At 41.2% G+C, this 24,588-nt stretch overlaps 1 protein-coding gene across 1 annotated transcript; it reads right to left on the reverse strand.

Moving 5' to 3' along the window:
- Positions 1-3,942: 3,942 nt before the first annotated feature.
- LRP10 (LDL receptor related protein 10) lies at positions 3,943-20,205 on the reverse strand. The gene is made up of 5 exons (XM_072150573.1): positions 19,965-20,205; positions 13,155-13,190; positions 11,386-12,511; positions 11,178-11,307; positions 3,943-6,040 (listed from the first exon to the last, which is right to left on the reverse strand). The coding sequence occupies exons 1-5, from the start codon at positions 19,993-19,995 to the stop codon at positions 5,483-5,485; spliced, it is 1,881 nt and encodes a 626-aa protein (XP_072006674.1). The 5' UTR covers positions 19,996-20,205; the 3' UTR covers positions 3,943-5,482.
- Between the last annotated feature and the right edge of the window lie 4,383 nt (positions 20,206-24,588).

Below are 24,588 nucleotides of genomic sequence, written 5' to 3' on the forward strand. Positions count from 1 at the left end.
TTTTTTTATATTTTGGTCCTGACATTTATGCTTCTGAGGAGCCCATACATAAAAGGTTGAAACACATTGGTATGGTATACCAATTTGGTTATAGGACAACCGTACATTTATGTTATAATATAGATCAATTGTTTTTTTTTATTGTAGTGCATTTCCCTGTTAGGGACCAACAAGTTTCTTTTTGATTCAATTGTTGAGTCGTGTACCATAGGTTGGTGGCTCCTACATAGAAAGAAAATAAGGAAAAAATGATTTGTTTGGCGTTCTGCAAATCAGTGTGGCATCACTTAATGGACATCACCGGCCGCTCCTCAGACTGAAATCTGGAATGTTTTTATTGTGGTTCCTGCATTTTGGGTTAAAATAAAATGGGTTTTGCATTATTTTTCTTCTACAGCTTTCATGTATAATCTCTACAATACAAGCTGTAGAAGCCTGTTCAATAGCTAATGTGTCAAACTGACTGACAGGCTTCACACGCTATCTACTTCATCTCAAAGCTCTTTAGACTGGTTTATGAATACAAAGATCATTTATGAGAAGCCAGAGAAGAAATAGAGATCGCATTGTCAGTGTGAGATGAAACTGTATATACTTTAAAGCTAAAAACACATACAAGTCAATAATTGAAATTGATTGATGTGAGTGTGTGCATAGACCTTAAAGAGCTGTTACACTTATGTTGTAATTTAATGTTTTTTTTCAGCCAAAGGAGGGAGAATCGCCTTGCCCCACTCCAACATCACCAGCAGGGCACCATCTGACGTCAGCGGTGACCTGTACAAATGACACGTATCCAACTGGACTTATGTACCATTTGTGTGGAGGTCACACTGCAAGTGCCACCTTGCATGAATAGGGTGTTAATGATCCATTTAAGAAACAGAATAAAAATACCACATTAGTGGAGCTTATAGGCAGTGATAGCAATAGTCTGAGGAATCACAGTACTACATTATCACAAGATACTACAACAAAAGAAGTGTGTGAAGCTTCAAAATGAAATTCCTTACAAATGTTTTAGAACAGTAAAAGATTTATTTTTATAAACACAGAAAATAAATAATTTAGCACAGCGTACAAATCCACAATCATTAACCCATTCTGTGACAAGATAAAACACATCCTGATCAGTTTCCTTAGCATCTGGGATGTCATTTACAGCTGTGGCATTGCATAGAGGGCCGACAGAGGGCGCCACAGTCATTTTGGGGAACAACTGGATCTACACACACAGAATTAGAAATTTTAGAAGTAGTACTCTTTTCTGAATTTGGACTTAAGGGTTTAAGTAAAATAGAGAGTAAAACTTTTAAAAAATATTCAGCCCCCTATATGCATAATACAATCTTACACAGGCCATCCACTTATGACCCCATGGGGCTTTCACTTGCTGAAACCAATTACTCCCTGTAGAGGGTTATTGTTTTACCTGAAAGTACAAGGTGGCAAATAGCCACACCGTGTCTGTAACAGAACAGAAAGGATATTTTTTTTATTACAGAAGGATATGCACTTTTAGTTGTCATTTAATTTTTATTCTGGAAAACATCTCCCCCAGGCAAAATACAGCACAATACTGTTCTTAAACCTAAACATCCAGTGCACCAAAGGAAAAATACTCAGAGATTCAGTTATACTTATCAATAGAAAAATACATCTCCACACAAAGGAGTCTGGAAAAGCTCAGTAATGTTCATCTAGAAAAAGGAATTCTATCTCACCAATTGTCAAAACAGCCTAAAAATGGGTGGTGATCAAGTGAAACCAAATAGACACGGTGTAAAGAGCTGAACATCCATGTACATGTTCTATCTACTGCATCCACACTGAATAGGTTCATAGTTTAGTGGCTAATGCTGGTAGCCTGCAATAACAGCACAATTTCATCAGGCTTAAAGCAGAACTTCACTTTCACATGTTGGGAGACATGTGCGGAGCAGTAACAGGTGGAAGGGCAAAACAAAGGAGCGTAAGCTCTTCGCCGAATGCTGTCCATTTCCATGTAATGACTCTGGCTCTTCTCAGAGCTCTTAGACAAGTGGCACACAACCATAGTCGGTCCGTGAAGAAGGACAGTGCACTGGTCACATTTCATGGATCGGCAGTGCAAAAGATGGGACTACAAGTGCTGAACAGCCGCGCCAAAGTGTAATCGTAATTCCAGTTTGGCCAGGCTCCGATGCTGCTAGCCTTAGACTGTCACTGTCTCTCCCTGTAGTACGGATTCCGCACCATTAGGTCTGATATATTAAACTCCTATGTGAAGTTAAGTTACACTTTAAACCAATCAACATTTGGCACTTTTGAGTAATTGGTGGCATTTATTGCCAAAGGGAAGGTAAAATAAAAATGTAGAAACTGTGCTCCATTACAAGGCTCAATGAAGTTGAACAAAGTGCTCTACAACAAAGCTGAGAACCTTTCCATCATTTTCATAAAATCAAAATAAAATACAATTTAACCCCATAGCTCAAAATTCATCATACAAGGATTCACACTTAAATCAGCAATAAATAGTGCATTTCTGCTCTAGATATTCTTTCTATTGCTAAAAAGGATTGCCTTATTTTCTTTTATTATTGTGCTACCTTACACAGGCTTGTAATGTAATTAATTTACAGATGCAAGATAAATAAAAACCTCAACCATAAATGTATTGTGATAATATAAAAAATGAAAATAGAAAAAGGTTTCTTTACACAGTTTTAAAGCCTGCATTAAAAAGTGATCCAGAAGATTTACAGCTCATATACAGCAGTAACAACTGCTTCTATTGCAGATCAGTGAAAGGCTAGGGGCAGGTGTTATTAGAAGAATGAGATTCATGCAGAGAATCAGCATGTAAATGACTCTTCATTCCAGTATTGTGCTGGACAGTTATCCAGTTGTCTTGAGCTACACACAACATGGGTGCAATCATCTATGGCACGTTTCAAAGACCATGTTTACATTGTATGAACTGGAATGTTAACATTTACTACAACCATATTAGATCAGTAGATCCTTCACCATGAGGGATTAGAGATTGTAGACTCAGTAGTTTTTCAGCAATAATCGATTCTGAATATTTAAACAAAGACATAAAGAAGTTCACACAAGCTTAGTCAAACATGCTTAAAATACATACCTGTCAAACAAAATTAGTATATCTATATTTATTCTTCAAGCATAAAAAGTGATTCAAAGGTTTTGTTATTTCAGAGATGAAACAAGAATAAAGCAGGTGTTAATAGTAAACTTAGTAATATATTACTGTAAAGCTGGTTCTCTGTGCCTTGCTTTTACTCTCTCCCCTATGGTGACCCAAGCTTCTGTAAACCTTCAGATATCTACTTCATACAGATAAGGAGGCTAATGATTAACTCTTCCTATACCTAGAGAATAATTCCCTTAATGATTCAGCTCTGTAAGATTTGACTATTCAGAGACTGTGTGTAAAGTGAAATTAGAAACATTTTGAAGGCTTCTTTATCTCCCACTATCAATGGCCTGTTTACACAAACTGCTTAATTAAGGAAGAAAGGTAGGAGGAAAAAAGGACACAGGAACAGATTTCTTAATGTAAATGACAAAGTTTACTATTATTACCTGCACTTTAAGTTGATGCCATTTTGCCAAAAGTTTAGTTATTCTTTAATCTGTGTGTTCTATTGCTTGGGTTTGATTTATAGTGTTTGTTTTTCTCAGCCTCCATTCATTTCTACCCAATTTGGGTAACAGACTATGTTGCATAATGAAATCTGGCTTTATAAAAAGAAAGTGGCCACACTGCCTAATATTATCTCAGTATTCAGGTCCAACCAATACAGAAAAGAAATGGCTTTGTGTGAATAGACTCTACATATGCATTGAAAAATACATCACAGCTCTGAATATTCCCTCTTTTCTAACTACAGGTTTCTAAGATTCTTGGTTTGTTAAGAGAACAATACACATCAGACCAAGTACCTCTAGTGGCACCCCCATGTGTTTAATCAAAACTTAATAAATTAGGATGTTTTAACAGAAGCTTTTTTCCCACTGCCTGGATGCTGGATCACCATTTTGGTTTCAAGAAAACATCGAGGCAAATTACAATACTTGTATGAATTTGTTATCCACGTTTAGCACACCAATATATCTTGCTACCATCTACCAGACTTAAATTTGTACGGACGGTGGTGAAGGGAAATGAACAGTAACAGCATAGCAAGCCAGGAGTGTATGTTAGTATAGGAAATGCAAGGGTTTGTATACACTAGTCTACGCTATGAAATTGTTCACACAGTCATCTTATATTAAGAAAACACAAGAGCAGGTCTAAGGTTCTATTTTTGGGTGAATGGGTCTACAATTCAGTTATCTAGAGGAAACCTCAAATTGTATTTAACACTTTACAATTCACAGGAATCTTTAAAAAAATAGTTGAACACCTTCGAAAGTACTTTGCTTTAATCCCTTGTCATCCAGTTGTGACATGCTACTTCTTTCCAGGTTTCTTTTACCCATCTTCAGGGACGAGTAATTATTATCCTATGCCAACAATGTTATGTGAGGACTTTTGTAGCAAGAGTTTTATTTGTTTGGGGCACATATAATGTAAAGATCACATAAAAGTAATATATATATCTTTCACTGCTGTTTTGATTTTGGTGCAACTTTAGATACTTCTATTCATCTTTACGCCACCTATTAGATGTTTACTTGGTACCAAGTGCTGGTGCAGTAGTGTGGCTTCCCCCTTTTCCACTAAATATCATGCCCACGTTGAACAAGAGATATATAGTATAAAAACAGTATGCCAGGTTTTCAATGTTAATTAATGCAGAATTTAAGTGCATTCAGCTTAGTGACTCTCTCACAATATCCAGGCCTTGTACAATGTGGATAAAGTTTTAGTAAGGGGTCAAGTGAAAAACGGCAAATACAATCGCTATTTCTATGGATTAGTGCAAGGGGATTAAAGCAATGCACAAGTTACTATACTATATAGATGGTTTTGCGTACAAATACAAATTTAGATAGTATAGGGACAAATGCAGTGAAAGTTAGTGCCAGTGTCTAACAAATATTGTCACACAAATCCTTTGATACCTGCAAGACCCAGGGGACATGTGCACAACCATAACTGCAACTGCATTTATGTATATGTGATGCCCCCAATTGAAGAAAATTATTTAGTCTAAATAAAATCCAAATTGGTGTTTAAACAAGGATGTACACTTTAAAACTGCATTGAGCTAAGCTGCACTAGCACAGATAATAGGTTAGACTGAATTATTCCATAGTCACAGCACTGGAAATACACATACAAATACATGATATCGGTCATTAGACTTTCTGCAGAACACTGTGTGTGGATCTTAGAAATCAAAAAGCCAATTGGTCAAAATGCATCTCGACTAAGCTTCAAGCAAACATTTGGGCAATTGTATACAAGCTCTCACAAAACCCTTTCCCATGTGCAAATATTTAATGAGAGGATGGAGAGAAAGCTATGCTAACATAAAATTAACCCCACATCGCCTGCTGCCCCATCATAGACTTCTGCAAGTGGTAACAGCAGCATTTCATCCTCTTCTTCAGCTCCGTACAGTCCCCCAGCATCATCCCCAAACCACTGGCCTCTGCTTCCATTTGAAAAATCTTCAGTGCAAGGGGAATGAGGTCCCCTTTCCTGCACCACCTGCATCACCCCCATCATAAGTCCACTCCTGTCCTCCACCAGGTGCTGGGAAGAAGCTAAAGGCTCATTCAAGGAAAACGTATATCCAGGGGAGTCTAAAGGAGTCTTCACTGGGAGTAGTGGAGCTGAGGTCTGATCACTGCTTTCTGAGGTTTGGTGCAATGGACCAGCTATTGGATTCTGAGGTGTTTCCGTTTGTGTCCCCTGTGTTCGGGGAGGAAGAAGACCCCATCTGCGAAGTCTCCTGAGTAGACGCCTAACAGGACGTGGGGGACGACGCCTAGAAGGTAGTTCAGTTTGGCTACCAGCAGGATGAGAAGGTGTTTGATGTAACAACTGTAGTAGACTGCGAAGATTTCCCATGAATGAACCCTGTGCGGATAAAGGAATGAAATATTAATTGATTAACATAGTTAGAATGTATCTCATTTATTCTTTACTATTGTCAGAAATAATAGACTACCGTCAGGGTAAGGGTTTGAGATCTAGATATTAATGGCTTATCCTCAGTATCAGATCAGTGAGGGTCAGACAACCAGCACCCTCACCAATCAGCTTTTGTGGCTGCCGGATTTGTATATGGCAATAAAACAAGGTTGGTTAGCACAGCCCAAATACAAAAAAAGCTTGTGCATTAAATTGCACACAAATACACGAAGAAAGAAAAAAGGAATGCACGAAATACGGCTAATGAATAAATTTGGCAAAAAAAAAAATCCATTTTTATTAATTGTCTAAAGACAAACCTTTAAAAACAATTAAAATACATAATGTACATGAGATATAAAACGGTGACCATTTGTGGTGCGCAGTTGACACATACCAGGGACACCGTTTTGTATCTCATGTACATTATGTATTTTAATTGTTTTTAAATGTTTGTCTTTAGAGTGGTCTGTTTTGGAAGTAATAAAAAATAGATTTTTTTTGGCGAAATTTATTCATTAGCTGTTTTTCGTGCATTCCTTTTTACTTTCTCCATGGATTTGTGTATGGGACTGGAAGCAAAAAGCTCCATACATTAGGCAAGTGTCCATGCATGACTGCTTCCAGCTATGTATATTGTACCTGCACAAATCTGATAATAAAGACACCCTTGAAAATGTAGTCCACTCTACTGGTAACGGTTATGGAGCAGAAAAAGGTGACTTTATTCTTGAAAAGAAAAACCCAGGTATTTAAATGACACGTAATGCCAATACAGTTCCTACAAAACTAGATATTGATATACACAAATACTCCCAGCTCAATAACATGCTACAAGATGAATACTTTTAATAAGGGCATTTGTCAGATACAACACAGGGTTAATGCATGACCATACAATGCATTACAGTCCTGTCTGGTCTAATAACAGTTGTCCATTAATACAGGCACAGTAATGTCACTGCATTATGCTCTGTTCACACTAAATTTCCCCATGATATTAAGTAGCATTTTGGGACCAATACAAATGTTACTCAAAAACTAACAAGTATTAAATTTTTCTGCTATGATGAAATACTATTTATGGCTAGAAATAAAACACATCCAGGTAAAGAGCTGGTGAACATTGGATGCAGCCACTAGATGGAGCGCAGAGAGGATTCATTTTGATAGACAGAACATGTTCCGGGAATCACAGCTTCTCCTTCCATTACCGCTATAATTACCGGTTATTAAAATGATTGGTAGTGTCAGTGTGGGACACTCACTGAGAATGACTGCGTGTGCGTGCTCTTCTTTCTTTTTATCCTCCTTTCTGTGTGTGTTTCTATTCTAAACCACTCTCGTAGGTGTTCATATTTATGCATTTTCTGCCTCCATCAAGTGAGCAATCTCCCCGTGCCCCATCCTCCTGTTATTTCCTGTCCATGGCACCCGGCCCACTATACATTCATTTGAGGATATTAAAGAGCACATTTCAGTTTTCTGACCCTTAGCAAATCCCTTCCTATTTTGATACAGAAGGATTGATTATATCTGTCACATATAGCGGAAGTGAATCTTAAAGGACATCTAGCATCAGTTTTACTGATGGTAGACGTGTCCTACCAATAAGTTCCTTAGAGAACAGGCTCCTCACACATCTTTTATTATAACTCTATACGCTCCGATTGCAAAGCTATAGTTATAAAAAATTATGCTAATCAGCCTGGGACGCTCCGGCTACATCCCCAGAATGCCTTGTGTTATAATTTATTCACTCCACCGAACAATACAAGTCCCAACAGTCCACAGTGCACAGGAGCAGCTGATGTGTGGGACCAGGCAGGACTTGTATCATACAGGGGAGTGAATAAATTATAACACAAGCTTCTCAGAGTGGTTGCAGAAATATTAAGTTATAAAAATTATACTAATCACTCTGGGGCGCTCCGGCTATCCCACCAGAGCGCCTCAGAGCACCTTCTGTTAAAATTTGTTCACCCCCCTCTACGATACGATACAAGTTCTGCCTGGTCCCACACATCAGCTGCTCCTATGCACTGTGGACTGGTGGGACTTGTATTGTACGGAGGAGTGGATAAATTATAACACAATGCACTCCAGGGAGCAGCAGGAGCTTCCCAGACTGATTAGCATAATTTTTATAACTAGCTCTGCAATTGCAGTGTAGAGAGTTATAATGAAAGAAGTCGTGAGGAGCATAGTTCTTTTTTTTTTTTAAAGAGATTTATTGGGTAGAAGAAATGTTATACAGTTAACATTGGAAATACAACGTTCAAAAAGCACGTTTGACATATCGAGCAGATATATTGTAGTGAGATATTACTTCTTTCTACCCGGTATAATCCTGTGACTTCTATATTACATATTCAATAGACAAAAGAGACAAAACGTGCATCTCTTAGGAACTGTCTCATGGCCTCAATGGTTTTAAAACTCCTAAAGCAAAGTCCCGCGTATTGATTGCATGAGGTTCTAAATCTAAATTAGCATAGTCCTTGGTAGGACACGTCAGACATCAGAAAAACTGATGGTAGATGTCCGTTGACACAGGGAATCTAATATGGATAAAAATTCCATGCTAAGGGTGCTGTCAGACAAAAGTGATTTTATATAAAATCAAAACACATGCGGCAAGCCAAGGCCGATCGCATAGGTGTTTCTAAGCAAACACATGCAATTGTCAATCAGCACCCAGTGTCTTGCATTTAGACAATACAAGACACCAGGTGCTGTTTGCCGATCATTTGCATGGAGAAGCATATGCGATCAGCTGAGACTCCCCTCTGTGTGCATTGATTGCCTTTCAAAGCAACATCGTCTGACAGCGCCTATAGGAAAAGCACATCCCACTAAAAACCCAACTCAGACAGCTATTACTATATATTGTTATCAGGTTTACACATTGTGGTCTGAAGATTTGATGTCCAATGATATGCCATTTATGAAGTCTTAACACACTGCACTTGCTCTGAGTCTTACTTACGGATCGCCTTCCACCCGAATGGCTTTTGAATACTGGGTCACCAATAAAAAATTTCCTTTAATTGCAGATTAAAGGCATATTAGAACAAGCAGATATACGACATGTACACAATTGACAGAGGAGATCGCGGCACTTCCCAATAAAACTTGAGTCTTTATTCGGTAATCAGTTAAAACATGGTAGATGAAACAAACATATCGCCTACGCGTTTCGAGTTGTTGTAGCTCTTGGCTAACATATGTCATGGCTAACATATGTTGAATCGTGTAAAACTTTTAAAAGAACATTCCACCAATGGGGTTTGTGGGCGTTGTTTGATCATGTGGTGTGCCGTGTCAAAGGGAAACGGTACGTCATGAGAGGGTGTGTATATATCCCACATGACCGTCTCGCCAGAAAAGGCGTGTCACGGTCATGTGGTATTACGTCATAGGAAGGCGTGTATACACCACATGATCAATTCAAAGGGGCGTTTCACGGTCATATGATACATGTAAACTTCGGTATTCCGTAGGAATATCCGCACAATAGTATGAATCAAACAAATATACTATACAATCTAACATCAAAGAATCAGGACCGGTAACACCACTTTAAACCCTTCAAGGGGATTGTTATTTCAACTGTAATTTAAAGGACAACACAAACAAAGAAGACATATAAGGTAACTCTAAATTGAATGGAGGCAGAAAGGGATCACAATATATGTATAGAGAGGGAGGATGGACCACAGGAACTTATGGCAAATGTTAAAACGTGTTAGACTCAGAGTCACACATTATATGTAATATTCTCAGTAGAAATGTGTGAGATCTGTTCTATAATTCAAACCCTGAGGGAATCTACTGCCCAATTTAAAAATCCATAGGGCTTCCCTTTGTAATAGAATTTTTCTTTTGTTTCCTCCTCTTTTTGGGGAAAAGATTTTTTCTATACCGTAAAAGCGCAGTGAGGAGGTTACTCCTGCATGCACACTAGCAAAGTGTTTGGACGCCCCAGACATATTTGTCTGTATCGATTTTGTACTATCCCTCAGATGCTCTGCTATTCTTGTTTTGAGTTTGCGTGTGGTCGATCCTATGTAAAATAGATTGCATATAGTACACTCTATAACGTATATCACAAACGTTGAATCACAATTGATAAATGATTTTATGTGAAATTTCTCCAATGAATTATATGATAAAAAGTGGTCCGTACGTTTGGTATATACACAAACATTACAGCGGTTGGTGCCGCAACGATGGAAACCTCTAATGTCGTGCCTACTACTCTCTTTGGATTGGTCACTTGAAAATAGACTGGGTGAAAGAATAGAACCCAGGGTCGATCCTTTTTTCGACACAAAATTACATCCTTCTTTCAAAATCTCATTTAGTTTATCATCCTGGTATAGAATTGGAAGATTTCTTTTGAGGATGTTAATGATTTGGTTGTAATTCACACTATATTTAGTAGAAAAGGTGACTTTGGATCTATTGTAATTATCGGGATTTTTTCTTTTATGGAGGAGGGCGGTGCGATCTCTTATGATACCGAAGTTTACATGTATCATATGACCGTGAAACGCCCCTTTGAATTGATCATGTGGTGTATACACGCCTTCCTATGACGTAATACCACATGACCGTGACACGCCTTTTCTGGCGAGACGGTCATGTGGGATATATACACACCCTCTCATGACGTACCGTTTCCCTTTGACACGGCACACCACATGATCAAACAACGCCCACAAACCCCATTGGTGGAATGTTCTTTTAAAAGTTTTACACGATTCAACATATGTTAGCCATGACTAAGAGCTACAACAGCTCGAAACGCGTAGGCGATATGTTTGTTTCATCTACCATGCTTTAACTGATTACCGAATAAAGACTCAAGTTTTATTGGGAAGTGCCGCGATCTCCTCTGTCAATTGTCTCCATTTCACACCTGCGATCCTAGCAGGCAACGCGACTTGCACTCCTAGCGTGCCGAATGCACGTGAAAATTTCTATTTCCAGACTTCCACAAGCAACCATTTACATTGAACCAGGTGAGCTGCACAAATTTTATTTTCTCTACTACTTGTTATACGACATGTACACTTACATCACTTGGGCTCTCAGTGGGAAAGTCATCAACAGGTGGTATAGCTCCTTGAGCTATTAACTGTCCATAGGATGGTGGTGCTTGCTGCTGGATCAATTCTGCATCAATCCGGGATAAAGGTGCAAAGATGCTGCAAGACAAAAATAAAGAAATAAAATATTTGCAGTTAAAGCTTTATTTCATAATACCCACATCTACAGATGCTCACCTATACTCGCGTGCTCGTGAAGTATACAGTCGGCATGTACATCCTAGTGCTACAACAAGTAAAGTAGCACAGATCAAGCTTCCTATCACAGCGGCAGCAATCACTTTGCGGGGAAGTGTGTAACCACAGTTCTTCTCATCACTTCCATCTCGACAATCAGCTTGGCCATCACATACCCATGCTTCATATACACAGCGCTCCATATCGCAATGGAAACCACCAGGCTGACATCCACGACAGCCTTTTTCATCAGTTCCATCTTGGCAAGAAGTCTGATAGTTACACCTCTCATGAATGGGATAACAGCCGTGACTTGTGGCACATGGAAACTGCCCCTCTGGACAATTTGTACAATTGACTTCATCTCTGCCATTGGCACAGTCCCAGTTTCCATCACAACGTTGAGAATCTGAAAAACAGCCACCTCCTACTTCTACTCCATCATCCCATAATACTCCTGAACTGGAGCCACAAGGTTGGTCCCAAGGGAGGCAGTAGCCTTGCACACGGTAAGTGGCATTAAATCCCCTGGGCCAAAATGACTGCCATCCATTGTGCATGTTGAAGCCAGAATAATAAAATCTAGAAGGTGGTGATCCCATTTGGTCTGTAAAGCGAGGGCCAGGGTTGCGGTTCCCATTGCTGGGAAATCTAAAGCCAGAATCGTATGTTACGGAAGAATCTAAATTGGTATAATGGGGAATATTTGTGTTGTACTGATATACAATAGTGACTCTGCCTCTTTCAGACTCCACGGTCACAGTTTTTCTATTACTCTGTTGGGAGAAGGCACGGAGAAGGCGAGGAAACTCCCCAACACCACTTTCATAAACAACAAGAGCATCTAGCTCAGAAAGCTGGAGTGCAGAAAACTGCAAAGCAAGGCCACGGTTATCTTCAGAGTCAATCAACCAGCGGCAATAAGATGGTAAAGGATAGGGTGGGGAACCTGGATATCCCGGAGGAGAGAAGACTCCATAAAAATCTTTCAGTGTAAAGTTGCAATATGATGAACATGACATTTCATCGGATTGATCATCACAGTCAAAAGAACCATCGCAGACGGAAAACAGGGGAATACATCCGGAGCTGCAATGAAAGAAACCGGGTAGACAAGGCGATGAGCCTACAGTAAAGAAAAAAAAAAAGACAGGTTAGATTTACAATAAATCCGAATCCTACCATAATTACATAAGTCTCATTATGCACAGGTCAGTATTCATAACCTATAGCTGGCATAAAGCACTTGAAGATGTCGGTCAGGGTCTGCACCTTTCCTATAGTAGTTAATGTGACTCTCCCGTTGATCTCAATGGAATTTGCAGGCCCAGAATCCAAGCACTTGCCACCATTCACAAGGTTTTGGATTGCAGAAGTTTCCAAATATACAGGAATACTAAAATAGCTGCAGCACACTTGTTGGGCTAGTATGCCCTAATAGACTTTATAAAGATTTATCCAGTTCCAGGCAGCTTCTAGATCATGATGTCAGTGTCTTGTCATTGTGTCACTAGGCTGGCAATCATTGATAAAGCGTGGACCGCTTACTAGTACAGTGCTACCATCTGGCCTGAGTGCTGTACACATTTCTTTTAGTATACAGCTTTTTATTACAGCATTGATGGCTACATCAAGGTGGGCACAGTGACAGTGTCCAGTGAGCCTTGATGTTACATGACATCATTATCCACACAATGTACACTTCCATGTAAATTTCTATAAAAACTAGTTAAAAAAAAAAAAAAACTTTTCACAAATTTCAAACTTACCATCAAGCGATTCTCCTTGGATGAAAACTAGATTTCCTAGATGGAAAGTAAAAAAAGAGAAGCATAAGGGTCATTCCATGACTACGTAGTAAGGCCTAATTCACACGAAACGTCAGGGAGGCGTATGTACGGCCACAAGCAGGTGGCCGCACATACGTCCCCCATAGATGGCAATAGGTGCACCAATCGATATGGTGCTGCACACGTGTGGCACCCCACCGCTGCGTACATGGGGAAAAGATAGAACATGTAGGCCCCCTGGCAAACGTTTATCTGAATATAGCCCAAAAGCAGATTTATACAAGGAATATCAGTTATAAAAAATTCTGGATTGAAGGACCCCTTTGATTCACTTGAATGAGATGGACTCTTAAGGATGTGCATAAACGTCTGCAAACTCCTTTTCAGATTAATGGAAAATGACAGACATGCCTCAAGTTGTAAATGGTGATTTAGCAGGAAGAGAATATTCTGTAGCTCTATTCTTCTCCGAAATTGTAAGTGTACATCCACACAGTACAACATCTGCAGCAGGCTTTTTCTAAATTCGGGTGATCTATGTGATGATGATATGTCCTTTCCACAAACATAGCTTAAAAGAGGCAATGCAAACCCACAGCATGGACCAACACTCTGTATGTCCAGTGTGGATTTATCCTTCTGAAAACCTGAAGAACACACAGCACATCAGGTTTCTAGCACACAGGGGTAATGCAGATTTCCTCTCGTCCTACAGGCAGCACTGATGGGTAAGAGTCTGGAGTCCTAATTATGACAGAAGAACACAATAACAATGTTAATTAACAATAAATCAATTAACCAACTGCCCTATAAGTATCCTAGGAGTCAAGGAAGAGGCGTGTTTTTTTCTTCTGTCCTAATTAGGTTTACTGCCAGTATCCTCTTGCTCCCCTGAGGCCTGGGCTGTGGTGCACGTCCAGCAGGGTAGAAGCAAATGTCTTACCAGTGGCAATCTTGGTGAAACTACATTCTGAGGCTGTCCTTCCCCCCGTGGTGGCGGAAGTCCAGTATTTTCGGAGTTTCTGGATAAACTCCCCTCCTACTGCGTCTCCCATTGGAAGCGGGAACCGCTGTATTCTCAGGTACGGCTTTTGAATAAGCAGAGAAGTGGAGGTCAGATTTGTGTTGCACTCAATACTTTGGGGTATAGCTGCTGTTTGCCGCATCTCCCCCTTCCTGAAGCCACCATCTACAATGTACCGTAAGGTGGTTTCTATATTGTTGTGAACAAAGCTCTTGCTAACCTTAGGGCTCAGCGCGTCCCCTGCATCCTTTCTTATGTTAGAAGGATTTGGTTGTTAGCCCGGGTGTCGCCTCTGACCAGGTGCATTGCATTTCCTGTTGGGAATGTTTTAAGGCTGTACTGTTCAGGTATGCTCTCTGCACCTGCCAGGCAGCAGAGTCAGTCTGAGCTTAAGGTTTGTTCCTTTCATGAGTGCCCTTGTTCCTTCATTTGGCATGTCCTAACACTTGTTGTTTGTGTTACAGATGTCCAGCCTTGGTAAAAGGAAGAGAAAGTCTCATCATAGAGACTGTATTAGCTGTGAGCAGCCTATACCGGATGATTGCCCTGATGATGTTTGTGCCCCTTGTGCAGCTCCTGCTCAGACTTCAGGAGGAGATGTATTTTTTCAGTGGATGAAGGAAAAAATGTCTGCTGTATTTGATGAGATGAGTTCAAAGAAAAAGAAGTCTAAAAGACATCATAAACGTAGAAAACATCATAGGCAATCATCTTCTATATCTTTGCCTTCTAGTAGCTGCTCAGAAGCCCAGATAATTTCTGGGGATAGCCCTGAATCGGAAGGTTCTGGGCCAGATGTATCTGAGGATTTTTTTCTGTTTCACAAAGATAAAACCTCTAAATTGATCAAGGCGGTTAAAAGTGTAATGGAGACAGATGAGTCTCATAATGACTCTGTTAACCAAGATGCACTTTTTTATTTTCCCAGAAAAAAAGCCAAAGTATTGCCTAGTCATCCTGATCTTAAAGTCCTCTTTGAACAGGGTTGGTCTAAGCCTGAAGAAAGATTTGATTTGGGGTCTCGTTTTCGAGCAGTATACAAAATCGACCCTAAAGAATCTGAAGAATGGGAATTGCCTCCCAAGATTGATATCCCAGTGGCTAAACTATCTAAAAAATCTATTTTTCCTGCAGATGAATCTTCTTTACTTAAAGACCCTCTTGACAGGAAAGCTGACGCTATGCTCCGCAGAAGCTATCAGCTCTCAGCAGCCATGGCTAAGGCATCTCTTGCTACTGTGCCTGTTGCACGAGCCTTAAGATTATGGCTAAGCCAGATTGGTCGGGACATTTTGGATGGAGTCCCTAGAGAAGAAATTTATGAGAATTTGTCTTCTGTTAAACTTGCAGGCGATTTTCTGTGTGATTTTTCTCTTGACTCTTTAAAACGAACTCTGGCTAACTCTTGCAGGCTAACTCTGCACATCGTGCCCTGTGGATAAAGCCCTGGACAGGGGATGTAGCCTCCAAAGACAGAACTGTCTTCCACAGTAAAAAAAAATGAGAAGCCTGACTTCTGATGCCAGGTCTGTCTCCAGTAGGTGCAAGGGTGGCAAACTTCGCTCACTTATGGACAGACATCACATCCGATGCTTGGGTACTGTCCACAGTAAAAAACTGATACGCTTTGGAATTCGACAAGATTCCACCAGAAAGATTTTTGAGTACAAAAAATCGAGAAATCTCAGATCCTTCCCTTGTTGCACGAATTTATCCAAAAAAGAGCTCTAGAAGAAGTCCCTTTGTCTGAAAGAGGAAAAGGAGTGTACTCCGCCATATTTGCTGTACCAAAGCCAAACAACAGGTGGAGATTAATTATAGACCTCCGCTATCTAAACAGATTCTTGACCAAAATTGCTTTCAAGATGGACTCCATAAAATCAGCCACCGCCATTCTACAGCAAAGCAACTACATGGCCAAAATAGACCTGGCCGATGCTCATCTCCACATTCCCATCAGGAGAGGTCACAGAAAATATCTGAGAATAGCAATTGTGACCAATTCAAGAACTCTTCACTACCAGTTCACCTGTCTGCCATTCGGCATTACATCAGCCCCTCGCGTCTTCACCAAGACCACCATAGTTCTGGCGGCTGCACTGAGACTTCGGGGGATACAGATTGTGCCCTATTTGGACGACTGGCTGATCATAGCAGAGAATCAATCTCTCCTGAAACTTCATCTTCAGATGACAATCGATCTTCTACAACAACTGGGTTTCCTAATCAATTGGGAAAAATCCCTTCTTATTCCAACAACCAGAATTCAGTTCCTGGGGTATATTCTCGACTTGTGCAGTATGACTATTCATCTTCCTCAGGAGAGAATCTTGAAAATCAAGCAGTCCGTGCACTACCTTATCAAGACAAGATGCACAACGGTCAGAACAGCCATGAGGGTCCTGGGTCTGATGACTTCAATAATAGAAGCAGTTCCTTGGGCAAAGGCACATTTCAGACAGCTACAACTCAACATTCTGGCTGTTTGGAACAAATCTCCAGCAGGATTCGACAAACCGATTGTACTAACTCCTCAGACCAGAGTCAGCCTCGGTTGGTGGTTGAGGAAGAATTTGGCGTCCGGCAGATCTTTACGTTTTGTTCAACCCCAGATCCTGACAACCGATGCCTCATCCTCAGGTTGGGGGGCCCACCTCGGCAATCTCTGGGTTCAGGACAAATGGAATTACACAGACAGGACTATGTCCTCAAATCAAAGAGAATTGAAAGCCATTTATTTAGCCCTGAAATTCTTTCAGACCCAGCTGAAAAAACAGCATGTGAAGGTACAGACCGACAATCTGTCATGTGTTTATTACATAAACAAGCAAGGGGGTACCAGGAGCACACCCCTCATCAAACTGTGTCAAAAGATTATCTCCTGGGCCGAGGAAAACCTACAGAGTCTGTCAGCAGTCCACATTAAGACCAGGGGAATGGTCCCTGAACAGTGTTATATTCCAACAGATTGTCAGTCGGTTCGGTTGTCCACAAATGGACATGATGGCGACCAAACAGAACTCGAAGTTGCCAATGTTTTGCTCTCTTTACAGGTCAGACCAACCCTATGCAGTGGATGCCCTGTCTCTTCCCTGTACCAACCTGTTCATTTACATATTTCCTCTGATACCGCTCATTCAGAGGATACTTTACAAAATCAAAGAAGAGAAACCGAATGCAATTCTGATCCTACCATTTTGGCCACGCAGAGTATGGTTTCCTCTTGTAATGAGGTTGTCCAAGGGCGAATATTGGAAACTTCCTGCAGTTCCACATCTCTTGGAACAGATGGGGTTTTTCCATCCATCACCACAGAAGCTACAGCTTACGGCCTGGAGATTGAGAAGAAGACCCTAACAGGTCTAGGTCTTTCATCCAGAGTTATAAAGACATTGTTGTCAGCTAGAAGACCAGCGACCATTAAGTCCTATGGTAGAGTTTGGAAAGTCTTCACATCCTGGTGTTCAGATAATTCTGTATCTGAACCTTCAGTCTCAGATATTCTTACTTTTCTACAGGATGGCCTTGATAAAGGTTTAAAACCTGCTACCTTGAAGCTTCAGTTTGCTGCAATCAATGCTTTAAATAACAATAGATTCTCATCTAATCATTTATTACGGAGATTCTTCAAGGCTTTAAGGAACATCAAACCTCCTATTAGGCCACCATGTCCACAGTGGGATCTTGCCTTGGTTCTTCATCATCTCACAGAACCTCCCTTTGAGCCTATACAGGAAGCTTCTCTCAAATGTTTATCGTGGAAGACCTTCTTTTTAGTTGCCGTTTCCACTGCTAGAAGAATTTCAGAGCTGCAAGCCCTATCCTGCAAAGAGCCATACTTACAGATAAGACCAGACTGCATCATACTAAGAACCGTTCCATCGTTTCTTCCTAAAGTGGCCTCAGTTTCTAATTTAAATCAGGAATATTATCTTCCAGCTTTGTGTCCAACTCCTGCTAATGCTCATCAGCAAGTTCTGCATCTTCTGGATGGTAGAAGATCCGTCTTGACTTATCTAGAGAAGACAAAATCTTTTAGAAAATCTGAATCTCTGTTCTCCAATTTCAAGGTCCAAGAAAAGGGATGAAGGCCTCTGCAGCCTCTCTCTCTCGATGGATAAAGCAGAGTATTTCTATGGCTTACAGAGCCTTGGGACAACCTTCACCTTTACAGATTAGGGCTCATTCTACAAGATCTACTGCTACTTCCTGGGCAGAGTATGCAATGCTCTCTATAGATCAGATCTGTCAAGCAGCTTCTTGGACTTCTTCTAATACTTTTGCTAAACATTACAGGCTGGATGTCTCCTCAGCTGGCTCCGCCTTTGGCGTATCGGTGCTATCTACAGTGGCTTCGAAAGTTTGTCCCCCCCTTTGATTTGCTACCTAAATCCCATCAGTGCTGCCTGTAGGACGAGAGGAAGATCTAAATTTTGCTTACCTGAAAATTTCTTTTCCTCGAAGTCCAAAGGCAGCACTATTATATTCCCTCCCAATAAAATAATTTTTTTTGCTGCATAAAACACGCCTCTTCCTTGACTCCTAGGATACTTATAGGGCAGTTGGTTAATTGATTTATTGTTAATTAACATTGTTATTGTGTTCTTCTGTCATAATTAGGACTCCAGACTCTTACCCATCAGTGCTGCCTTTGGACTTCGAGGAAAAGAAATTTTCAGGTAAGCAAAATTTAGATCTTACTAAACCTACATTACCAGTGCAGATGTTAAGATGTCATCCTCCTGTACCGCAGGACATAATATGCAGATATACCCCCCTTTAGAAACTGAAAAAAACCTGTTTGTCTAAAACGTATGAACCAATATGAGCATTTTTTTTTTTTTACAAGCCTTAAACAACTATCATAAAAATTTGTAACTGTGCTGTCGACAATATATTACAGCACTTTTTATGAAGTCTGGCATGGGACCTAAAGGCAGAATTAAAATTTAGGCTAAAATGTTTTTCAAAGCCACACAGGGCAGCAATATCAAAAGTAGCAGGATTATTCCCATCTCAGACAAACATGAGGTTTCTTACTTCTGGTTTCCAAGACTATGACTGATCTGAAGCTTTGGGAGGTCACAGGACCCTCCAGAGTCAATGAGTGACCAATATGATAAAGTGGGTCTTATTGCAGCCCTAGACTTCCAAATGGGTGAGGGACGCAGGAACTGGGAGCCAAAACTGGGTAAGTATAAGCTTTTGTGTTTCCAACATCGGTCCTCTGTGGTTTTCTATATTCAAGGAAAACCCCTTTAAAAGGGCTGACCACTTTACCTCAGGTTTTTATAATGTTAAAAAGGTAATATTAATATGTAATGTATGTAATATTAAAAAACATGAGGTAAAGTGGCCACCCCCTTTAACTATAAGAGCTACTATTTTCTGATCCTCTCCATCAGAGGTCATCACTTTAAACATAACATGAGAACGTGAAAATAATGGTGTATCATATACATATTCCTCATACACCAGGCTGAGAGAAATCTGGGCCTGTGGTAGCCATTCATGACTACTATGAGTAATGGCCAGCCATAGCAACCAATCAACTTCCACGTATTAGAGACTCGGGTGATGATGAAAGGAGCAATGTGATTGGCTCCTCTGAGCAGCTGTATAGTGTGTATAAGCCTAGTTATACAGCAGTATGGTCGTCTCTGTACATACAGGACAGGCTGCCAGGGGTCACACAACAGCCGGGACTTGTAGTCCCAACATAGAAGTTCAGTGTCGCTTTACCAGGACAGCACACAAACTCTTACCATAGAGAAGCAGTGTGAGGAGGAGAGACATCCTGCTTGTGCACGGCTGATCACTTCCTTACAGTCTCCAGTCTGTGGAACCATTGAACACACTCCAGGGACTTCTCTACCAACTTTTTCGTAGTATTAGTGCGCTGCCTCCTGATCTCTCCACTCCCTCCGTCTCTTCCTGTTTCTTATTTTTCTCTCCACTTCCTCCTCCCAAAACATAAGTCTCTTCCGTCTCTCTGTCTCCTCCTGCTGGCGCTCCTGAGAGCTTACACCTACAATGTGCCTGTGTCACCATATCAGTGTCTGAGGGATACGTAACTGATCAGTAAAAGCTTCATATCACATAAATAGATATATATACACTGCAAAATCATATAAATTAGGTTCTGACTGCTAACATACTGCATCAAAACAAGGAAGTGGTGGCTGTCTATTCGTGGCAAGGCACTTGTCTTTCAGGAAGTAGGAAAAAATATCTAAATGCTTTTGTGTCTTTTTTTCTACACAATTCAGTAGAAGTTGTTTTGCAAAAATGTCACCAGTGGACAAGACCTCAAGACCTGAACTCCTGAGGGTTCTGTCACAAAATAGTGATCAGGACCGGTTGTCTTGACATCTCTGGAGAGACTTGAAATTGGTTGTCAGCCAACATTCACCATCAACCTGAGGGAACTGGAGAGGATCTGCAGGGAAGAATGCCAGAGGATCCCCAAATCCAGGAGTGAAAATTTGGTTGTTTCATTCCCAAGACGACTCATGGCTGTACTAGTTTAAAAGGTGCTTCTACTCAATACTGAGAAAAGGCTCTGAATACTTATGACCATGTGTTAGCAAAAATATCTACCTTTCAGTTTCTTTCTTGTCAAGATGGGGTGCAGAGTGTACATTAATGAGCAAAAAAAAACTTTTTTGATCTTACCAATTGGCAGTAATGAAGCAAAGAGTGAAGAATTTAAAGGGGTCTCATAGCTACAATCTCAGATTTGGCAGGACAGTCCCGGTTTTTCAGAGCTGTCTTGCTGTCCTGCACGGTTGGGAGTCTCCCAGCTTTCCATGTTTTATCCCGAAAGCTCTTCTGTATACCGCTTCCTGGTCTCAATAAGAATCACTCATCGGGACCAGAAGGGCAGAGCACAGAGGAAATGTGCAGGACATTTCCTCCCTTCTACACTGCTATGCGACCCACCTCCTTGTCCTTACACAACAGTTGCTGATTTGCAGCGCATGGATGGGGACCGAGAGATAGAACAAGGCTGCTGCCAGGTCCCACCTGCAGTGCTGCCCACAGCCCCTTCTCCCGGAATGAGCCTGTGTTTGGAGACACAGCAAGATATCCCCCACCAGGCCTAGGTTTCCCCTTGGGGCAGCCCCAATGTAGTTATGTGACAACAGCCACAACTTTAGTAACTGGATGGAGACAGCTGGTTGGTTCTGGTTCCTCATAAAGATTCTCAAAGCCTGGCAAGGTGGCTAAGTAGATAATCGGCTGCTTCAGCACCATGGTAGGGCTGAATGCCTGGGGCTTGGTGTTCTCTCAGGCCTAGTGTGTCAGGGCAGAATGCCTCAGACACCTGTCAGGGAACTCTCCTGGACTGACCTCGAACTTTTCGGATCGCGTGAACGACGTGAACCGGCTCAGCTCAGTGAGCCGATGGCTCACTAACCACGCCTTAGACAGCTCACCACTTTCCTTTTAACCCGATAAAATCAGTTAAAAGTGTTGTGTTGTGGGGTGAGTGACTGGCCCGCGGCTCCCTATTATATATTTAATAGGAAGCCATTCAGGAGCCAAAAGAGCCTGCTCTTCTTAGTGTGCTGAGCCTTATGAGCCTTGCTAAGAAGAGCCGGACTTCCCATCACTAGAACTTTCTAGCCACAGGGGTTTTATAACCTCCCCTTGTGAGGTGACAAACTAGTTATCCAACCAGCTTCCTCCTGGCATTACAACTGTTATAACACATCTAATTGGTCAACAATATTAGTATTCCTTCACAGGCAGAGAATCATCAGCTGCATTACCATTATTCAACACTTGAGGCCCCCAGTGAGTTGATAAGTCTCCTTGAGAAAATCCTTTTGCATGAAGAGGGATTTATTTTTGCAACACCTGAGTTAACCCTTGCACTGGCAGGGGTGTTGCATTGTCCTCCAACTGCTACTGCTACACAGTAAGGGAAGCTATTGCTGGTTATGGCACAGTAAGAGGAGCTGCTACTGCTGGGGGGAGCACAGTAAGGGAAGCTTCTAACATTTATACTCTGTTACAAATACATACATTTATACATTCATGCAGTATATGCACATCTTATATCCACATTCTCACATACAGTATTTACACATCAAATTCACAAACATACAGTATATATAACATACAGTATTTACAAACACACCATATATACACTCAAATATTAAAGAGAACCCGTCAGGCAAAATAACCCCCTAAACTAAATATATTTTCGTAAACTGCCATTAGAGAGCATTGCCTCTATCCCTTCATTGTCCCTTTACATGCCTGTAAACCTAAGCAATGAGGTCCTAAAGCTGTATGCAAATGACCTGTGAAATGTCCAATGAGTCATTAGCATATTCAAGCTGTCCAGCTTATTCATGAGTGGGAGGTACAGCCACAACCCAGTGCATGACTGACAGTCTGTATAATGATGTGAGGCCACGCCCCCGCAGCCTGTGTGTGCATGTGTGTTTGTGTATAGGAGAGATACAACAGCTCTAGGATGCAGCCATGTTATAGCAGGACATGTCAGGTACTTGTGTATCTGATGTCTGTGTCTCTGTGTATTAGGAGGATGCAGCATGTCAGCAGGTACACCAACTATGCTTTACTATACATTACACACAGACATGAGCAGGGGGAGGAGAGGGGAGGGGTAACAGTGGTGGCATCACTGCCTCTGACCATGTGACCAGCCTCATTTACATAATAAAGAATAGATTATTTTATAATGATTAATTTAAGAATTGACTGGATAAAGGCTGGGATGGGATCCTTGTGAGCTGCTCCAACAGGTAGCGGTGACAGGACAAGTGACACAGACCTGATGACAGGTGTCCTTTAACAGTAAATATGCACTGTATATACATTCAGTGCTGTATACAAACATATAACATATGCACACACACTTACAGCATATACACACCATACATATCCATACATTTATAAGCTCATCCACACATATGTATATACTCACTACTCACTGGAAGATTTCTTATGCCAGGGCCCAGTAGCTGCTGACCACATGGGGAGGTAGAGGAAAGTTAGAAGAGAATCTTTAGTCCTGGCATCCTGTAGTGCTTTCCTCCTCCCCTGACATTTCTTATCTGAGCTGTGGGCTAAGCTGTGTACTGTGAAAGAAGTGAACAATGCGCAGTATAATATGTATATAATTCTGCACATCCTCCATTCTTCAGAGGCTTCTATAGTAGCTGCTATGGCTGCTACCACTCTAGATATGCCCTTCATCACAGAATTATGTATTTGTCTTTCATGGTTTTCTTATGAATATTGACACATATTGTATAAATTGTATAAATATCTTCTTTGGTATTTATAACAAGCACAGGTAACATTTTGATAAAGTACTACATTTAAGAAATACCCCCCAATAGTAACAGAATAACTACAGAACCAGTTTTAATTAAAAAAATAAAATTCATCCTAGAGAACTTTTCCCCAAAATGTTTACTGTAATCATACCTATGTATGTGCAATATTATGTGTATTTGCATATTTTCTGGACTACATATCTACTGGCTATATATGGTATTGCAGCTGTCCCATACCTGCCTGGAAAGCACGTTTACATACTGACCATAATTACATGCTGGCTATTAATTGTTAATTCCATCGGTAACAAGGTCTCAGGTTGGATGGGCTGAGGTCTCCACCCCCAGAGGAAGTTCAGAAAACTCCCTGGTGGCTGAAAAGTTTCAGAGAGTTCTTAGATTGATTCCTGATGTGAGAGTGGGGCACATTTACCCGGTCCTGCCGCAATCCCACGGTGCGTTGTCCGACGAGGATTTGGGTCCCGTGCGATTTGCTAAGGTCATGCGTCCAGTTTCCTGCAGGTGTCGCTTCCGCGCCGAGTTCACCTTCTTTTTCCTGGTGCATGTGAGTGCGTGATCTTGCGGCACATTTCGTTTTTTAAATGCCACATTTTTTCCGAATCGGCCGGGTTGTACGACAGCCACGTCCCCGATTGCCGTTGCGTGCAAGCCAGGGCTGATGCGCTACAATCCGATCGCGAGCGCCAAAAACCCTGGGCAATTTGTCACAAAACGGCGCAAAGCGAAAATATTCGGGAAAGCCCAATGGAATCGCAGTCCGTGGACCCTTAGCTAATGTGCCCCAGTGTGTCTGAGACCTGCTGTCCAGCCTGAAGATAATGCCTGTAGCTCTGAGCCTTGTATCACTGTTGAAGCAGGTCATGACCTCTCCTGACCTGAAGCTACTGAGATTGATGTTTTACATCCCTTGTCTCTGTGTGATCCCTGAAACCTGCTAAGATCAAGGTCTTCCCCTATACCATCTGCTCGGGGATCCTTATACACGCATACACCAATACTGCTCCAGGGAGAACTGCGATCCATCCGCAGAATTTCCCTCTTTCTTGCAACC

The sequence above is a fragment of the Engystomops pustulosus genome, chromosome 1 (assembly GCF_040894005.1).
Source record: "Engystomops pustulosus chromosome 1, aEngPut4.maternal, whole genome shotgun sequence".
Lineage (NCBI taxonomy): Eukaryota > Metazoa > Chordata > Amphibia > Anura > Leptodactylidae > Engystomops > Engystomops pustulosus.

Excerpts from the sequence above, each read along its gene's own strand:
- LRP10 (XM_072150573.1), bottom strand. The coding sequence starts at position 19,995 with ATGTCTCTCCTCCTCACACTGCTTCTCTATG. Across the intron at positions 13,191-19,964 it reads CCTCACACTGCTTCTCTATG|GAAATCTAGTTTTCATCCAA; the intron begins GTAAGAGTTTGT and ends CTTTCCATCTAG. Across the intron at positions 6,041-11,177 it reads CCACTGAGAGCCCAAGTGAT|GGTTCATTCATGGGAAATCT; the intron begins GTAAGTGTACAT and ends TTATCCGCACAG.